Below are 16,881 nucleotides of genomic sequence, written 5' to 3'. Positions count from 1 at the left end.
ATGTGTGCAAAATTGATATGCGTAAACGACAATTCCGAAGGAACCAAAACAATCGATTCGAATGTTATCGGTGTGGAATAAAGGGTCATAAGGCTAATGACAATCGCTTTACAGCGAAGGGTAAAGAATATTCGAAGTGTGCCGGAACAAATCATTTTGCCCGGAAATGTATGACAACAAACATTCGGAAGCGCAAGATAAATGAGCATTACGATGAAAACCATTCACGCTATAAGTCATTAAACAGAGGGACAGGTAACCACGAAACGGAAGGGGTGCAGATTAGAGCTGGCAAAAAATCGATGGTACTATCGGTAATATCGATTATTATTTAAAAATTCAATATCGATAGATAGTTTTGCCTATCGATATTATAGGAACAAAAACCCCTAACCTGAAATCCATTGAAATAAATGGAAATTTCGCTGCTTTTCGGTTATGTGTGTGTAAGAAAGTAAAGCCCTCGGCACATACGGTCCGTTTAGTGACACGTTGGGACACGCGTTGTCCCAAAACAGTTAAATTGTGTTTAACTTTAATGCGTCAGTCATGTTGTTGTTTTTCAAAAAACTTGGCATCACTAACACATTTTTCATGTGGTTGTTGTAGTGCAACGCTCAACGCACCGTATGTGCCGAGCGCTTAAGTTCGTAGTCACACGTACACATTTTTCGGTAAAATAAAATGTATTTTTGTACATTTTTTATAAAATAAAAGCAGTTGTTTATTCTCCTTTACATTTCTGTGAACTACTTTTGCATAATTTCAAGAAAATCATTGACATTTCCGCCATTTTCATTTCCAAATTAAAGGCGATAACAACTTAACGATAATATCGATAGCAATCGATATTTTAAAACATTATATCGGAAATATCTACTGTTGGGAATATCGATGGTTTGCCAGCTCTAGTGCAGATGGTTTCTTCTATGGATAATTATGATGATAATGCTGATGATGACGTATTTTGCATTAGTACGCCCGACAATTCAAACGAAATACGATGTCAAATTGGTGGTGTTGAGACCACGGCTATCATTGACTCGGGATCAAAAGCAAAAATGTAAATGTTATCAGTCGCCAGAAACAAACTGATAAGACATTCACGGCATATGGTGGAAAACTATTGAAGCTTATGGGAGTTTTCAAAGCGATGATTCAGATAGATGGTAGGAGCACTATGTCGTTGATGAAAAGGGGAAACTTTTATTAGGGCGCGATACGGCTATGTTTTTGCAAGTATTAAAAATAGGAAATAACATCAACCAAGTTACTGGGAAAACTGATGATCATCAACTTGGCAAAATCGCCGGTATCGTAGTTCACATGCCGATAAATGAAAATGTAAAACCCATAGTTCAGCCGTATCGGCTTATCCCTGCTCCACTCGAGCAAGCTGTCGACAAAAAGATACAAGAAATGTTACGGCAAGGCGTTATTGAAAAGGTGAATGGCCCCTCGAAATGGGTTTCTCCGGTTGTCGTGGTGCCAAAACGAGATGATATACGTCTATGTGTCGATATGCGTCGAGCAAATGAGGCGGTCAGTAGAAAAAATCACCCGTTACCAACGATAGGCACCGGTACATTTTTCTCCAAATTGGACATTAAGCAGGCCTTCCACCAGGTCGAAATTGCTCCTGACTCAAGAGAAATCACGACCTTTATAACTAAGCATGGCATTACATGCGCTCCAGAAATCTTTCAAAAAATTATGGAACAGGTATTAAATGGTTGTGACGGGTGTCTTAATTTTATCGATGATATTATTGTTTACGCGGAGACGAAAAATGAACATGATAGACGTTTGAAGAAGGTTTTTGATCGTTTCTTGGGACTGGTCAATTATGTGGGAAAATTCATACCAAATTTAGCTACAATTACCGATCCTCTGCGCAAGTTAACCCACAAAGATACCCAATTTGAATGGAATTCAGTTCATGCAAAAGCTTTTAATGAGTTAAAACAGAATATGTCAACGGAAAAAACACTTGGGTATTATAGTACCAAAGATCGTACCCAAATTATTGCAGATGCCAGTCTGCTATCGCATGTAACTCCAAAGGCGATGAAGCTTCAGGAAATAGCACACGCGTCCGATAACGACCATGAAATTCAATCAGTAAGAAATGCAATTTTGAATCGAGAATGGGTTGGTGCTGCTGTCATACAAAGTATATGAAGCAGAATTGAGTTTTGCAGATCGTATACTATTAAGACGCACACGTATTGTCATTCCATCGGACTTGGGGAGTCGGGTACTAGATTTGGCCCATGAAGGACATCCAGGTATGACGGTAATGAAAAGACGTCTGCGAGCAAAAGTATGGTGGCCTAGAATCGATCAAAATGTTGAGGCAATGGTAAAAAAGTGTCAAGGTTGTATCTTGGTTAGTTTACCGTATACTCCAGAACCAATACGCAGAACCGAATTACCATCAGAGCCGTGGCAGCACCTAGCGGTAGATTTTTGTGGACCATTACCATCGGGTCACCACCTATTTGTCATCGTTGATTACTACAGTCGTTTCATGGAGGTGAAGATAATGACAAAGATCGATACAATCGATACGATTAGAAATCATTTTTGCGCGATTTCGATTTCCAGTATCCATTACGGCAGATAATGAACCACAGTTTGGTGCTGAATTTCGAAATTACTGCGAAATAAACAATATTAAATTGATAAACACGACCCCATACTGGCCCCAGCAAAATGGTGAGGTTGAGCGGCAAAATCGGTCACTATTGAAGGTACTGAAAATAAGTCAAGCAACGAAAAGCAACTGGAAAGCGGAATTGTTGAAATATTTGCTGATGTATCGATCAACACCACACTCAACAACGTTGACGTCGCCAGCCGGGTTGATGTTCAATCGGAAGATAAAAGATAAGCTTCCAACTATTACACAGCCATTGGAAATAGACGAAGAACTGCATGATCGTGACAAAGAACAAAAAGAAAAAGGAAAAGTATATGCAGATTCCAAGAGAAATGCTAAATATATCGATATAACAGAAGGGGACTTGGTGATATTAAAACGGCAGGTTGTGACGAATAAGTTAGACCCACCATTCGAGCCAAACATACACAAAGTATTGAAAAGAAGCAGTTCTGAAGCTTTGGTTGAATCGGCGGAAAATGGAAAAAGGAAGCGACGAAACGTTGCACACCTAAAACGAATTTCAATTGACGGTAGTATAAATGAATCATCGTTCGATCGACTTGAGAACGAAGGATGTCAATCAAAGCCTTGTACCCCAACCACTGACAATCAATCTCCTTCGATCGGGGACTTGGGATCGCCGCAACAGGGGCGCCTATTGCCAGACAAACGCAGATGTCAAAAGCCAATACGATTACAGGATTACCGAATGTAATCAGGATAATTTGTTTACATTAAATTTGAAAAAAGGAGTATCTGTAGTATCGGTAGCATAGATAATAACGTCATGTTTATATCAAATATGGAAAACATAATAAACTTTACTTTTTACGGAGTTCGAGAACAATTCAGACGTGTTTTATTTATAACTACGGACTATTACAATATATAAAATTTTTTCTCTTTTCCAGAATTTCTTTGGTCAAATTTGTAAAATTTCCTACAAAAGTATAATTTCTTATGAACATGAGTATGTATATTTTTCGCTTTTATTAAATAATATAGGGTGTATTCTCTTCCAAACAAAAATAATGATAATGAATGAACTAGCTGACTCATATAAACGACCTTCCGATTACGAGTTTATAGACCAGAGACCAAATGTGTTGAGACCAATCTACATGTTTTTCCCATATTTATCATATTGCTTCGGTTGTTCGTCGTATGTATGCTACTTAATACAATATACTCATTCTGTATATAAAATAGCATTTACGTGTGGACTAATGACATTACAGAAGACGAATGAAGACCAATTGTTCAAAAACGTTCAAAACTTGTCTATGGATGTATCAAGCGGACATACTTACGTACTCGTATTCAGACTCTACATTCATTGTGGACGGGAATTCTCCTTCCAATATATGACCCTCACATAGATATACAAATACAAGGAATATAGTGATGAACAGGTGTGTCATGGCTTGTATACACTACAGAGTAATGTCGAGAAAATAATTATTATGTTTTGTTATCAGTAATATTATATTTTGCCTGTGTTCTCAATCCAATTTCTTTATATTTTTCTGTATAACAAATCACGTTATTAGCATATACACAATAATACAGAATTTAATGTAACGCTTTTATAAATTGATTCCCGTTGTTGTGCACAATGTTTAATATACTGAATAACTTCCCACCTACGAACTTATCATTTTTCAAAAGTTTGATTTTTTATCTGCTGGGGAATGCAAACGATTAGATAAGAAGTAAATACTACAGAAATACACATTTATAAACGTTGTACAGTCGAACTTCTCTATAACGAACTTCGCTGTAACGAATACTTCTCTATCACAAAGTTGTTTTTAAGGCACAAATGGAAATTCTTACACAAAATAATAATAATTTAAATTTTAAGATTTATTGACAGTTAATAAGAATTTTCAAAACGTCCTACTATTTTCTTTGTTTATAAATCTAAAATGATAAAAATATTTTTAAAATTGTAGTTTATGCCATGTTCATACCGAACGTTGTTCGCTCTCTATTCGTCGTTCGACCCCGAACGACTAATTAATTACTTAATTTCCCATACAAAATTTTGGTGATCGAAGGACGATTTTTGTACTTTGTTCAGCTCTAATTACTCTTCGAACGACGATTAAATTATCCCATCTCTAAAAAATGAGAGTTGTTATCGAAAAATTTGACATTTGAAAATAAAAATAATAACAGAAATATTTTTAGAGAAAATAAAAAAGCAAATAAAAATATTGGAAATAAGCGGTTTGTATACATCGAACGGAAGTGATAATAATATTGCAAGACTGGTTATATGCCCAAAAACCTATATGTTTTTATAAAAACATTTAAATTGAAGAAAAGAGCAAAACAAAAAACACCGCGTTTTAAGAAAAAATGCCAAAAACGGTTTCAAAGATTTCTTCATCAGTAGTGGGATTCTGTAACTCATTTTTGCTGTTATCGATAATTGTCGGTAAAATTAAAATGCTTATAATTTCGATAATTAACGAAATTTTTCGGTAAGTTAACGATGAATAAAAAGTAGTCGCTAGCCTCTACCGACACAAACAGTGATGCCAACTTTTCTTTAGGTTTTTAGTCATAATTTTGCGATTTAATTTTACCGATTTTTGTCGGTAACAGCAAAAATAAGTTACAGAATCCCACTACAGGTGAGTGAGTATAAAATGTTTCTTATTTTAAGTGAAATGTTTATATTTTAGCTCTGTAACAAGTACCATCATAGCGTATTTTCATCTGCAAAATGAACAGGAAAAAAGAATTTATAAGAAAACTAGTGATTAGCCGAAGAAGGTTGGCACATTTACATTTATTTGAGACATCCGGGTCGGATATAAGAAAGGTATTAAAGCTGCTGGAAATGGACTTGGAATACAATATCTCATTTGCTTCGGAACGACAGTGCTGGACAAAGGTAAAAAGATACAAGTTTGATATGCATATATTGAACATTTGTTACTTCTGAGAGAAGGTATGAAGAATCAGGCAAAGCTGGAAGTTGTCTTTTTTGCTGCAGAGTCAACAATGATTTTTATGATATATCTAACCAGTAATGCTTTCATTAGATTCGACACCGATATTCACCGTGAACCTAACGAATGTATTTTCGGAAACACAGCCAGTATTGGGGAAAGACATCCAGTATTGGAACAATCATTTATATCCATACAACAGCACTGATTGTTTTGGAAATGTTATTTTGTTAACCCTGTCCCATAATATGTAGGGTATATCAAATTTGTCATTCCGTTTGTAACCACATGCCAATATTTGTCGGAATCCCTATAAAGTGTATTTTAGAGTTGTGTCAATCTCGTTCAATTGAACGATACGGTTCAGTATCTCATTCAATGGACTCCGTCAGTTTGTATGAAAAACCGAATATACTGATATTCCACGTTAGTTTGTATGACGTTACTCATAGGTTGTTGAACGAGGACAGGGAATTATGAACGATATTGCCCAACTCTAGTGCATATATATATATATATATATATATATATATATATATATATATATATATATATATATATATATATATATAATTGATCAGCATCAAATTCTAAATATAACAATGTCCTTCCGTATGTCTGCTGAAAACAAGATATAGCATAAGTTTATATTACTCCTACAATGAATTATATTGGTCCACGTTTTGATATGATCGGTGCCGACAAATTTTCGGTATTTTGAAGGCATTATTGAAGCCAAATGTCTATGTTGGTTGCTGTAACAGTATATTGTTCAGTTCAAGGAATGTTGCTGCACAAAGCTACTGGTGTTAGTTGAGTAGGTTCCGCAGGGCAGTTGAAAGGGTGCTTGCCTGTACCGCAAGCTGGTGGGATGTTTTGTACGGTGACATCATTACATGCCGTATAGGAATTTAGACGGCCGAATCATCCTGAACTTAGTCGAGCCAAAACTACTCTGGTTTGTCGTGGCAATTGGCCTTCGCCAGATGTGATAGATGGTGATGTACTAGGATTATTGTGTGATAGGCTTGCTGACTTAGGTGTTGTCTGCGGTAACTTTGACATCTCTTTCTAGATCATGAAGATGCCAGCTTACATTGCAGGAGGGGATGAGGCGGAGGGTCCAATTCGCCCTACGGTGATTAGCATGGCTCTCACGGCAACTTTCGAGCAAATGCTGTAATGAGAGCATACCATTGTGTTGATGTACTGGAATAATGTTTGTCTCCTCTTGTAGATTGACCAATGAAGACGAACCCTGTTGTATTTCTCAAGGTTTCTTTATCTACACGCGAAGTGATGCCGACTGGGGACATAGATGTGGCATGCGCGGACGACGTGAACATAATACTATCGAATGTTACTGCCAAAGTCTTGGGGTAGTTAGTGACTAGCATTGATAAGTCGATGGTCAGACTAGCAAGGTTTCTTGAAACAAATTTCGTTAAAGTTTCTTTTCAAGTTTCGTTAGTGTCCACACACGTTAACGTGAAACTTAAGATTTTTGCGTGTCCTCTTTATTTTACCATTCGCGTTTGTTGTGTTTCTCATACTAATAAAAACAAAACAAACTTAAATAAACTAAAAAACAACACAAAATAATTAACATTAATAATTAAATTAATATTAATAGTTAAATTTTCACTATTTCATTAATTAAATGTTTTTTATTAATTCTTTTTATGCTTGTTTTGTTGTTAACGTTTGCTTGAGAAAATAAAAATGAGAGAAAATGGAAGAAAAGACCTTGCAACGAATAACAAGAAGAGGCAACACAACAAACACAGAAAACCATGTACATGGGTTTCACTACTTCATACCCCTCGCCTATAAACTTGACGTCGCCATGTTGAAATCGTGCTAGTCTGACCATCGACTTAGGATATTTAACCCTGTACTAATGTCAGCAGTTAATGTTGTGAACAGAGTGGACGTAGTTTTGGATATTTGTATATTACTCGCGGTAACACCCAAGATCGTACAATCATCAATACCAACTGTCTGGAGGTGGAGGAATACAGGGGAGGTTAAACAGTTCCGGAGGTATTACCCCACTCCGTGTTTCATTGTACGTGTGTGGTGGCGAGTCAATGAGGTACTGAAGAACCCGCCGCCGTGGAGTTGGTATTTAGCTTCGATAGGGCTATAAAACTTTCCTACCACATGTTGAAACAAGCCAGTATTTTGAAGGTTTAGCCACATTGTTACATACTTCGCTTAAATTTAGTATTTGCTCATTAGAAGAGGTTTTAAACATAATTTGTTTCGTTTTTATATAGACCCATAGAACGATACCGTCCAATTTGAAGGTTATAACCAACCAACAGTCTCCCTTGTCCCATATGGGATGTATGTGGAACAATTATTAAGCAACATTTTGAAGATTACCTACTAAATAGGTGTAATTTGGTATAGAAGTTTGTATTACTCCTAGGTTTGTTATTGGTAAGTTTTGTCCAAACTTAGTTTAAGTTCGAAGATGGGTCATATCGGTCCACTCCTTCCGGTACCTCCCCCACAAAAGTTGAAAAATATTCGGAAAAATTGTGCGCACGATAATTTTTGATGGGACTATATCTACCAGATATAGATCAAGTTTGAATATCGACTATATTTGTGTACTGTTTTGAGTACCTCCCACACAAAATATCAACAAGTGATCTTTGAGACCTGCTCGAGAATCACTTTGATTTGTGTTGAAACAACTTGCATTCACTGCCTCCATAAAACAGCCCGAAAGGTTTAAAACCCTAATGGAACCATGTGTACAGGCTGGAGAGTTTGCTGTGGTGCTGTTTACAGCCATATTATGATTTCCATGGTCAAGTCCATGCCCTCTGGAATACTGGTCCAAAAGTTGTACTATGGCCCACTGAAATGACTAGTGGGCGCGGAAAGATATAACTTCCATAATGAACTATGTCGGTCCATTCCTTCAAGTAACTCCTGCGCAACACTTTTGAACTTTAATCATAATCCGCATTTTTGTCGGCAAGTTCAAATGTCCAAAAAAGAGCCAAAAAAATTCAGAATTCTGAAAGTTTCAATTCACATAGGCTGAGGGTATATCTCTGTCGGCAAAGCCGACTGATACTTTTTTACTTGTTTAATGTTATCTTGATCCTGAAGATTGTTTGATATTTATGTTGGTTATGGTCATTAAAGATCTGTTGTTCTCATTTTGAATTTATACTTTCTTCTCACTTGATATACCTATACATATTATTTTTAGGAGCGGACACAAAGCTTCTGGGAAATAGACTGCCAAAGAGCTGATGACTCATTCTTTAAAAATAACTTTCGAATGAGCCGAGTTGTGTTTATCAGTTATGTCTTTTATTAAATGGTCTTCGCAAAAGTGACACGATTATGCGTCAGGCAATACCTTTAGAAAAAAGAGTTGCAATTGCCTTATATGCGTTGGGTTCATCTGCGGAATACAGGACAATTGGCAACATGTTCGGTGTTGGGAAGAGTACTGTCTGCACTATTCTTTTGGATTTTTGCAACGAGGTTTGGAGAGTATTATCACCCATTTACTTGAAAAATTTTCCATTGACAAGAGAAAAAATTGAGGCACGAATCCAAGAATTTGAATGTATGGGCGCACTCGGTATGTTCTACAAAGAGTATAATTTAGTTCGGTAATGATTATGTGTACGCTCGTAGATGGCTGCCACATTGAGGTCCATCCACCCAAAGATGACACAACTGATTACTACAACTACAAAGGATGGTATTCAGTTGTACTACTTGCCTTGGTGGACGCGAGGTAAGGCCTTAATTTTGTATATTACACTGTGCAACATTTTAAAGACAATCTTGTGCAAACAATTTCTCCTGTGGATTTTTTGAAAGTACAGACCCAAACGACAAAAACCGTAGTTGGGTTCTGTTGTGTCAGATCCAGCTCGTATTTTATGGCTTAATCTAAACATGGCTAAATATTGACTTTTTACAACAAATCGGGACTAAATCTTTGAAACCAATGAGAATCATCTTCTGACCATAGAAGCAAATTTGTAGAAAAAAGCAGGAAGAAAAATTTGGAGAAATATTGAACTCGAAAAATTGCACTTATCGCCCCAAAATTTATAATGTATCTAAAAATTCCATAGTTTTTTTATATTTCGTACCATATCTCCAGAACTTTTAAATATTTCGTAATATTATCTTTAGGAAAATAATTTTATACACAACTCTTCAGAACATCCCGGGCCACACTAGAGCGATTTCACTGCAAAAATTTCATGAAATTATGCGTCTCTAGATCGAGTTCGATAGTAGAGCAATATCATGAAACTGCTGTAGTGTACTGTATGTACTTTCCAAAAAATTATACTAGAAGCTGTTTGCATTTTGAGTGTCGCACATTGTTATAAACTATATTTCAATATGTATTTTTATACCCTCCACCATAATATGGAGAGTATAATTAAATTTGCCATTCCGTTTGTAACACATTGAAATATCCGTCTGTCTTGTTGAAATCAAGATATATAATTTCGTATAGAAGTTTCTATTATGTGGATATTACTTGGTATTTTTAAATCTCAATGGGAAGAAAATTATCAGTATAAAGTTATTATAATCAGTTAAGATATTATTCTCCTTCAAGGGATTACTAATTGTTTATATTTACTTCAATACAATGGTGGTGTAGGGTATAAAAAGTTCGGCTCGGCCGAACTTAACACGTTTGTTACTTGTTACAGATGTCGATTTATTTATGTGAACTGCGGTAGTCCCGGGCGATGTAACGACTCCCAAATTTTTGAAGGGTCTTCTTTAAAACAGCACTTGGAAGAATGTAGTCTTCTGAGGGAATTAAAAAAATATTTGTGGAGTAGACATTCCAGTCTTTATAATTGTAGATTCCGCTTTTAAACTAAGCGATAAGATGATGAAGCCGTATTCATATCAACTATCTCAAAATCGAGATCAAAAAACGTTCAATTACGCGCTGTCAAAATCCCGTAGAGTAGTTGAAAATGCATTTGGCCATCTCAAAGCACGTTTTAGGCGAATCGGCAAAGGTGTCGATAATGCCTTAAAAAATACAAATGCCATTATCCTATCGTGTTGCGCTTTACACAACTTTTTAAATGTTAATAATGATGCAATAAACGACACGTGGCTGGAATCATTGCAATTAACTGAAGACAATCGTTCGTATCCTGAAGACGTTGTTTCCTTGTCAGATCCTAACACTGGTCAAAATGCAGAACAAATAAGAAGAGCCCTTTCGATATATTTGTGTAGGTATTATTATGGATGGAAATAGTTTGATTTTAATTTATTTTGTTTTTAGCACAAAATTCATTCTCTCACAATTATGATGATCTGTATACTGATGACAACAATGAATAAATTTTTCATCAAAAAGAAGTCAGACGAATGCCAAAAATATCGAAACGCCACACAGATTTAATGGAAAATCCGAATGTGTTAAAATATGTGTAGTATATAACAGTTACATATGTATATAACATCTGTTTTCTAATATTTATAGACATAAGATTCTTTTGTACATATTTATTTAATCATAACGTTTATTTCTGTTTAATTGTTTTATTAATTATTATTCTTTTATTAAATAAAATATTTTAGTGATATTTTGTTTTGTTTTATTCTAAGAAAAAATACAAAAATCAAGTTGGCCAATTCATAAAATGCATTCAAAACACAAAAAATATTAAACGGATATTAATACGATAATTAAATATTAAATTAAAAAGAAAAAAAACATAGTAATAATTATGAATGAAAATAAAGCATGACTAAATAAAACTGTAAAAACATCAATAACTCTAGGATTTTCTCAAAAATTCAATTAACGCGTTTTGCACCTCCGCTTCTCTTTCCACAAAGTTTTTGAGTAAATTTTCCTTTCTTTCTTCAATTGCTTCCTTGTTTTTTTCTATTTCTATTAGGATGTCAATTTTCTTTTCCATTTTACATACATATTCCTTAGTCTTTCTTCTTTTCTTTGATGATGTTGATGGCATTTCTGCATCGGCTGAATGGTTGCTTAAATAATCTTCATCAATGGCAATTGGTGGTGATGGAGGGCAAATTTCATTGGTTAATATATCGCACGTCAATGTGGCATCAATATCTAGAAAAATAAATTTGAAAATAAGAAAAGCGGTGAGAAAACGATCTAATATGTTCAGTAATATTTATAATCGCATTATGTATGTGTGAAAATGCACACTATAACCGTCATGTCCAAACCGACCAACTTTAAAACTCACTCTGTGAACCTCGTCTTAGTCCCGGTCCTCACTAGAGGGAATTCATTAAGAAAATTGCATGAAATTATGCGTCGCTAGATCGAGTTCCATAGTAGAGTAATGTCATGAAATTGCTGTAGTGGGGAGCTCGATCGCATATTTTCATGTGGACCAGGACTTAAATATTAACATAGTTCCTTAGTTGTTTCCTAACCTGATCTATGTCTGATTTTTTACAATGAACATTTTTAAGCTTTGGTGGGGAATGTGTGGACTGATGTGGTCCCTCATCGAAATTCACCAAAGTTTTTTATTACGAGGTGGTCCAAAAATTTACCAAAATGGATGATCGGTCTGAGAGTCATCCAGGCAGACGAAATTTCTAAGAAGCACATTATATATCGGGACCATGAATGTCCGAAGACGTAACACACAAAAACAAAACAGTATAAAAAAAGTTATAACATGAAAAACTGTTTTATAGAATATCATCTTATGGGAACGAGTATTTGAAGTATAATCATATACGAAGCTTGAAATTTTGCCACAGCATGTATTTTATCATTATGTTCGGATTCACTCTAAAACGAATTTCGATTTTCATGTGGTTTACGTCTTCGGGTATTTATGGTCACGATATACACTTTGATACGACTAAAAGTGTGCTATGTCCGTCCTTATATCTGTATGTCTGTGTGGCTGCTGCGCACGATAATTCTTAAACGGATCAATCGATTCGTTCCAAAGTTTGGTATTCGTAATATTTTGTCCAAACTTAGTTTAAGACTATGTCGGTCCACTCCTTCGGGTACCTCCCACACAAATTTGGGACTTAGTGAAGTTGAAGGGCTCTTCTCGGATCGTTTTGATTTTTTCACCAGTTCTTGCTGCTCCCTTTACGAAAGTACAATTTTGTCGGTCGCAAGTCCATACGTCCTGAGATAATGGCTCCAAGAAATCTTCAAGGCACCAGTTAAAATTGCAAATACGCCAGATAACTCTCGCAGGTAGTTTCTGGTTTCTCCAAAACTTGCACATCGCATTATTTCATTTATTCATGTATCAGGTTGGAATATGGACTATATTGGTACCGTTCTTCGGGTATTTCCCACACAAAATTTGGGAAAAGTGCAATTTGTGGACTCGTCTCGGATATATTTAACACTTTTTTGCAAAACGTTATTTTCACGGTGGCTATTACAACTGTACAATTCTTTTCCGGAGTAAATCCATACTTCCTGAGATAAAGTGGCTGCAAGATATGACAGAGGATGACAGCGCTTCCATCTTGAAAACAGAAAAGTGTTCTTCCTGTAGGTAGGTATACATCAGTTGTACTTTTGTCGCCAGTAGAAAAGACTCTCAGGTATGTGATGGAAAACGATTCGACTCGTTTTGCCATAAATCGAAATCGTATATCTCCAATTTTGGTAAATATTTTAATGAAACTGAAAATTGATTTTAAAAATATTATTCAAGTAAGGGCGTTTGCGAATCAAAACTATATATATCATCAACGGCACTCCGATTATATACCATTTCGATTCTGCAAATCGAGTCGATTCGGTCTTCATCACATACCCGTCTTATTTCTTTACGTTTCCCAAAAGAATGTTGCAGAATAGTGTTATAGCGCGGGAACTATCAAATGGCATTATACCATGAATTACTACACACATTTGGAAAACATCGAACATATCCCTCTCAGTTATTCAATTTATACTTACTGTTAATGCTGTCCAACACGAGAAACTCCGTGTTGATGCTTTTGCAAGGTGCCAGCAGCATCTCTACATCTTTGAACAGATCCCAATCAGAGGGCGATCCTCCAGTTGTACCAATTTTCTGCTTTTCTTTCCTGCAATTTGTTATACATACATATGTACATATTCTATTAATATTTTGATGATAAAACTTACCGAAAGCGAGCTGTCACGTTATGCATCTTCGTTTTTAGTTCTCCAGCCGTGTAATTATATCCTAATTTTTGTAAATCTGCAGCCATTTCTTGCAATATGTGACTGTTTTTTCGGCATCCTCGAAGTTGACCCATGTAATTTTGCCATACCTCTAATAATGCCCGTTCACTATTTATATCCCATCTGCTGGGAGTTTTTCGGTTTGCTAGCAAGAAACATAAAAAATATACATATTATCTTTTGAATTTGTATTTTAAAAATTATTACTCACCTTTTCCTTCAAAATGCTCCATTTTATTTCTTTTCAAATTATTTAAGAAAACCGAAAATGTGTATAACTGATTTTGAAAATGGAAAAAGAAGACTTGTCACAATTTATTACGAATATATCGTATGAACAGGTTAGTTCGTGTACGTAATTGTGAGAGCGAAATACGTAATTAAAGTGCTGGTCTGAACATGGCATTAGTAATTTAAGTGCATTGCCACGATTTCTTTTACTAGGCGTTTACACCAGACAGTTTGTCTTCAAATACAACTCTGATTTACTAACACATACATACATTTGTCGGCTGTCTTCCAGCTGTCCATCATTTTTTTCGCAGACAGTCGGGTTAACAAATTTTTGACATTTCTGTAAAAATAAGTGAGATGGTAAATGAAATGTGTTGAAAACAAAAGAACCTGTACAAAAACAAAATACAGTCAGGGACAAAAGTTTACATACACCCCATAAATTTCGAGTTTTAGGATAAGTAATGATTTTTATGAAATTCCAAGTATGCAGTTTTATTTCTTCTCATTAAGAAACAATATTTGAAACAACAAAAGTCTGGTAAATTTTACAAAAACCAAAAAGTGATGGGGACAAAAGTTTACATACACCCCAAGGAAATATGTGTATTACCGTAGAATTTAGAGAGTTAGCAAAATTTACACATTTTATTGTTTCAGCGAACGTCTCTGGGTGTCCAAGATATTTTTTAGAGAAACAAAAATAATTTTTGGGGGCTAAATGCCGTTATTTAAGGTCAGAATTCTTGCATTCCTCATCAAAGCTGACCCTTGCTTAATTCTTTGCGTTTTTAGGTATTGTACTTTATAAAAAGCACAAAATTAGTGTCAGATGGCAAATCTTGAGTCCCTAGAAAGCTTTGAAGTTGTTCTTGTTCATAATATACATTCCAGGACGTCGATAATGGACGTTTTTTTTCACACTAATGTGGACCGGGACTTTGTTCCAGTTTTACCATTTTTAACTAGGAAAGCGTTCCTTAACACAAAAATTAGTACAATATGAAGCAAAATTTAAGAGAGGGTATACCAAAATGGCTTTCTCTTTTACTACTTTCGCCATGTTATTGAAAAAAGTTTAATTCCACAAATGTCTCAAGAAAAGTGAAAACCCGGTACAAAAGCTTAATTAGAAAATAACAAAAAACATTCATTTTTGTGCTAAAACAAAGCTAAGTTGGGTGTAACAAAAATTTACAATTCCGAATATTCATCAGTGGAGAAGAAAAAAATTCGCACACAAAAATAATGAGTGTTATAAAATGGAAAGAAAACATGAACATGACGGGGTGATACAATCAAAATGGAAAGAAAACATGAACATGACGGGGTGATACAATCAAAAAATTTTTGGAAAAAAGGTGGGCTAAAACCGACAAGCAAAAGTAAAAAAGAAGATGGACATAGAGTTGCAGGAGCAAAGTTGCCATAAACACGTGCGACTGATGGTGTTGATGGAAGTGTAAATAGGAGGTTAAAGTAAATGAAACGTAAAGTGGTTGAAAAGGGAAAATAAAATGCAAATGGACTACAACTCCTTTTTGGTTGAAAGTCGGCGGATTTTGCCGATTTAGCTGTTTAAGTAGTTTAGTTTATTAAGTGGTTCTTCAAAAGACCGGAGGGTAACCCACTGTACACAGATGGTCAGTAGTAGTCATTCCCAACCAGAACATCACATTTTTTGAGAATTTTGGTTATTAAAATCTGACTTCTCCAGGGTAATTTCTATCTGCAGAAGATACCTTCAGGGGATTTCTATGTATAAAAGAGCCCTTCAGGGCCCTGCTTAGGGTGAAAATCTGGAGTGAAAATGACTATCTCAAAAATTGGAGTTAAGTTGGTGTATTCTATACTGAGAAGAAACAGCATTCTGTTACAGCGACCAAAGAAAGTAAATAATGTTGGCATTACATTAGGGTGATACTGGTTTTGTTGTTACAATGATTTACAAAACATTCTCATCATTATTTCATATACCTTCTATATTTAGTAAATATATAATTAATTATAATGAACAATATAGTTAAGCATTTTGTATTTATTTTTATGAACATAATCATCATCAGCTAGTGAATTGATTGTTCCTGGTTAATTGATCCCAATACAATTATAGTCTGGGTAATGTTCTTAGTGAAGTGGTGCTACAAATGTGACTAGAGAACGTTAATCTTCCATCATTAAACTTTTTCACATAAGTGAAGCAAATTCAGCAAAATTAATTATCTCTGCCAATTAAAATATGTTTGTTATCGTTCGATTTGACCCTTTATAAAAAATATTCAGTGATATAAAATATGTATAAAGTAATGTGTACAATTTCGGACGGTTGGCCTATTTTGGACTGTAAGTGTTCAAGATAGAGGTGGCAACTTCCTTAATATATATATACACTGCCGCTCACTTGAATAGAACCCCCCCTGCAAAATTTTTTTCAACCTCTATTTTTTCAGAATTATACAAGATATGAAGTTTTTAAGTTTTATTATATTTTGCTTCATGTGTTTGAAGTAAATTTAGTCATTCATTTGCATTCAAATCTAATTTGTATAAGAATTATGCAAGGAAAACAAAATAAAGTCAAAAATTAGACCTAAAAATTTGGCTCATTTGAATAGAACCCCCCTTTAAAACTTGGGAATACAGAAAGATTGCATAAGAATATCGATGCATATTCACTCTATATTGAAAACGAAATACTTTCAGTAATATTCAGTAAAAGTATGTCCCTCCTGATTAAGGATACACCCATATATCCTGCTTTGGCAAGGATTTTTTAAATAATCAGGTGTAATGCCTAACAAAGC

At 35.1% G+C, this 16,881-nt stretch overlaps 2 protein-coding genes and 1 long non-coding RNA gene across 9 annotated transcripts in view; 1 reads left to right on the top strand and 2 right to left on the bottom strand.

The window, feature by feature from the left end:
* mthl14 (methuselah-like 14) overlaps window positions 1-4,354 on the bottom strand; it is a 170,420-nt gene extending 166,066 nt beyond the window's left edge. For 2 of the 6 annotated variants that reach the window (XR_012412436.1, XM_073982283.1), the window contains exon 1: window positions 3,976-4,294. Coding sequence is in view for 4 of the 6 variants with exons in the window: in XM_073982283.1 (XP_073838384.1) it covers window positions 3,976-4,086 (111 nt within the window). In the remaining 2 variants the exon portion in view is untranslated. Of the gene's footprint in view, window positions 1-3,975 lie in introns of all 6 variants that reach the window. The other 4 variants (XM_073982276.1, XM_073982278.1, XM_073982277.1 and 1 more) reach the window with 4 other exon arrangements.
* Window positions 957-3,512, top strand: LOC141401790 (uncharacterized). Its single transcript, XR_012412438.1, has 2 exons — window positions 957-1,169; window positions 2,608-3,512. It is a non-coding gene; the product is annotated as an uncharacterized lncRNA (long non-coding RNA).
* Window positions 4,355-11,151: 6,797 nt separating the features above from the next.
* The window catches only part of LOC141401788 (uncharacterized), a 43,262-nt gene continuing 37,532 nt past the window's right edge, over window positions 11,152-16,881 (bottom strand). Inside the window, exons 2-6 of one of the 2 annotated variants that reach the window (XM_073982286.1) lie at window positions 14,347-14,417; window positions 14,055-14,121; window positions 13,784-13,988; window positions 13,592-13,722; window positions 11,152-11,746 (exon numbers count right to left, since the gene is read on the bottom strand). In XM_073982286.1, the coding sequence (XP_073838387.1) occupies window positions 11,439-11,746; window positions 13,592-13,722; window positions 13,784-13,988; window positions 14,055-14,076 (666 nt within the window). In that variant the 5' untranslated portion in view covers window positions 14,077-14,121; window positions 14,347-14,417 and the 3' untranslated portion in view covers window positions 11,152-11,438. Of the gene's footprint in view, window positions 11,747-13,591; window positions 13,723-13,783; window positions 13,989-14,054; window positions 14,122-14,342; window positions 14,418-16,881 lie in introns of both variants that reach the window. The other variant, XM_073982285.1, reaches the window with a different exon arrangement.

Source organism: Musca autumnalis, unplaced genomic scaffold, assembly GCF_047663935.1.
Source record: "Musca autumnalis isolate F117 unplaced genomic scaffold, ASM4766393v1 scaffold_4, whole genome shotgun sequence".
NCBI lineage: Eukaryota > Metazoa > Arthropoda > Insecta > Diptera > Muscidae > Musca > Musca autumnalis.
This window is presented reverse-complemented; position numbering and strand designations above follow the sequence as displayed.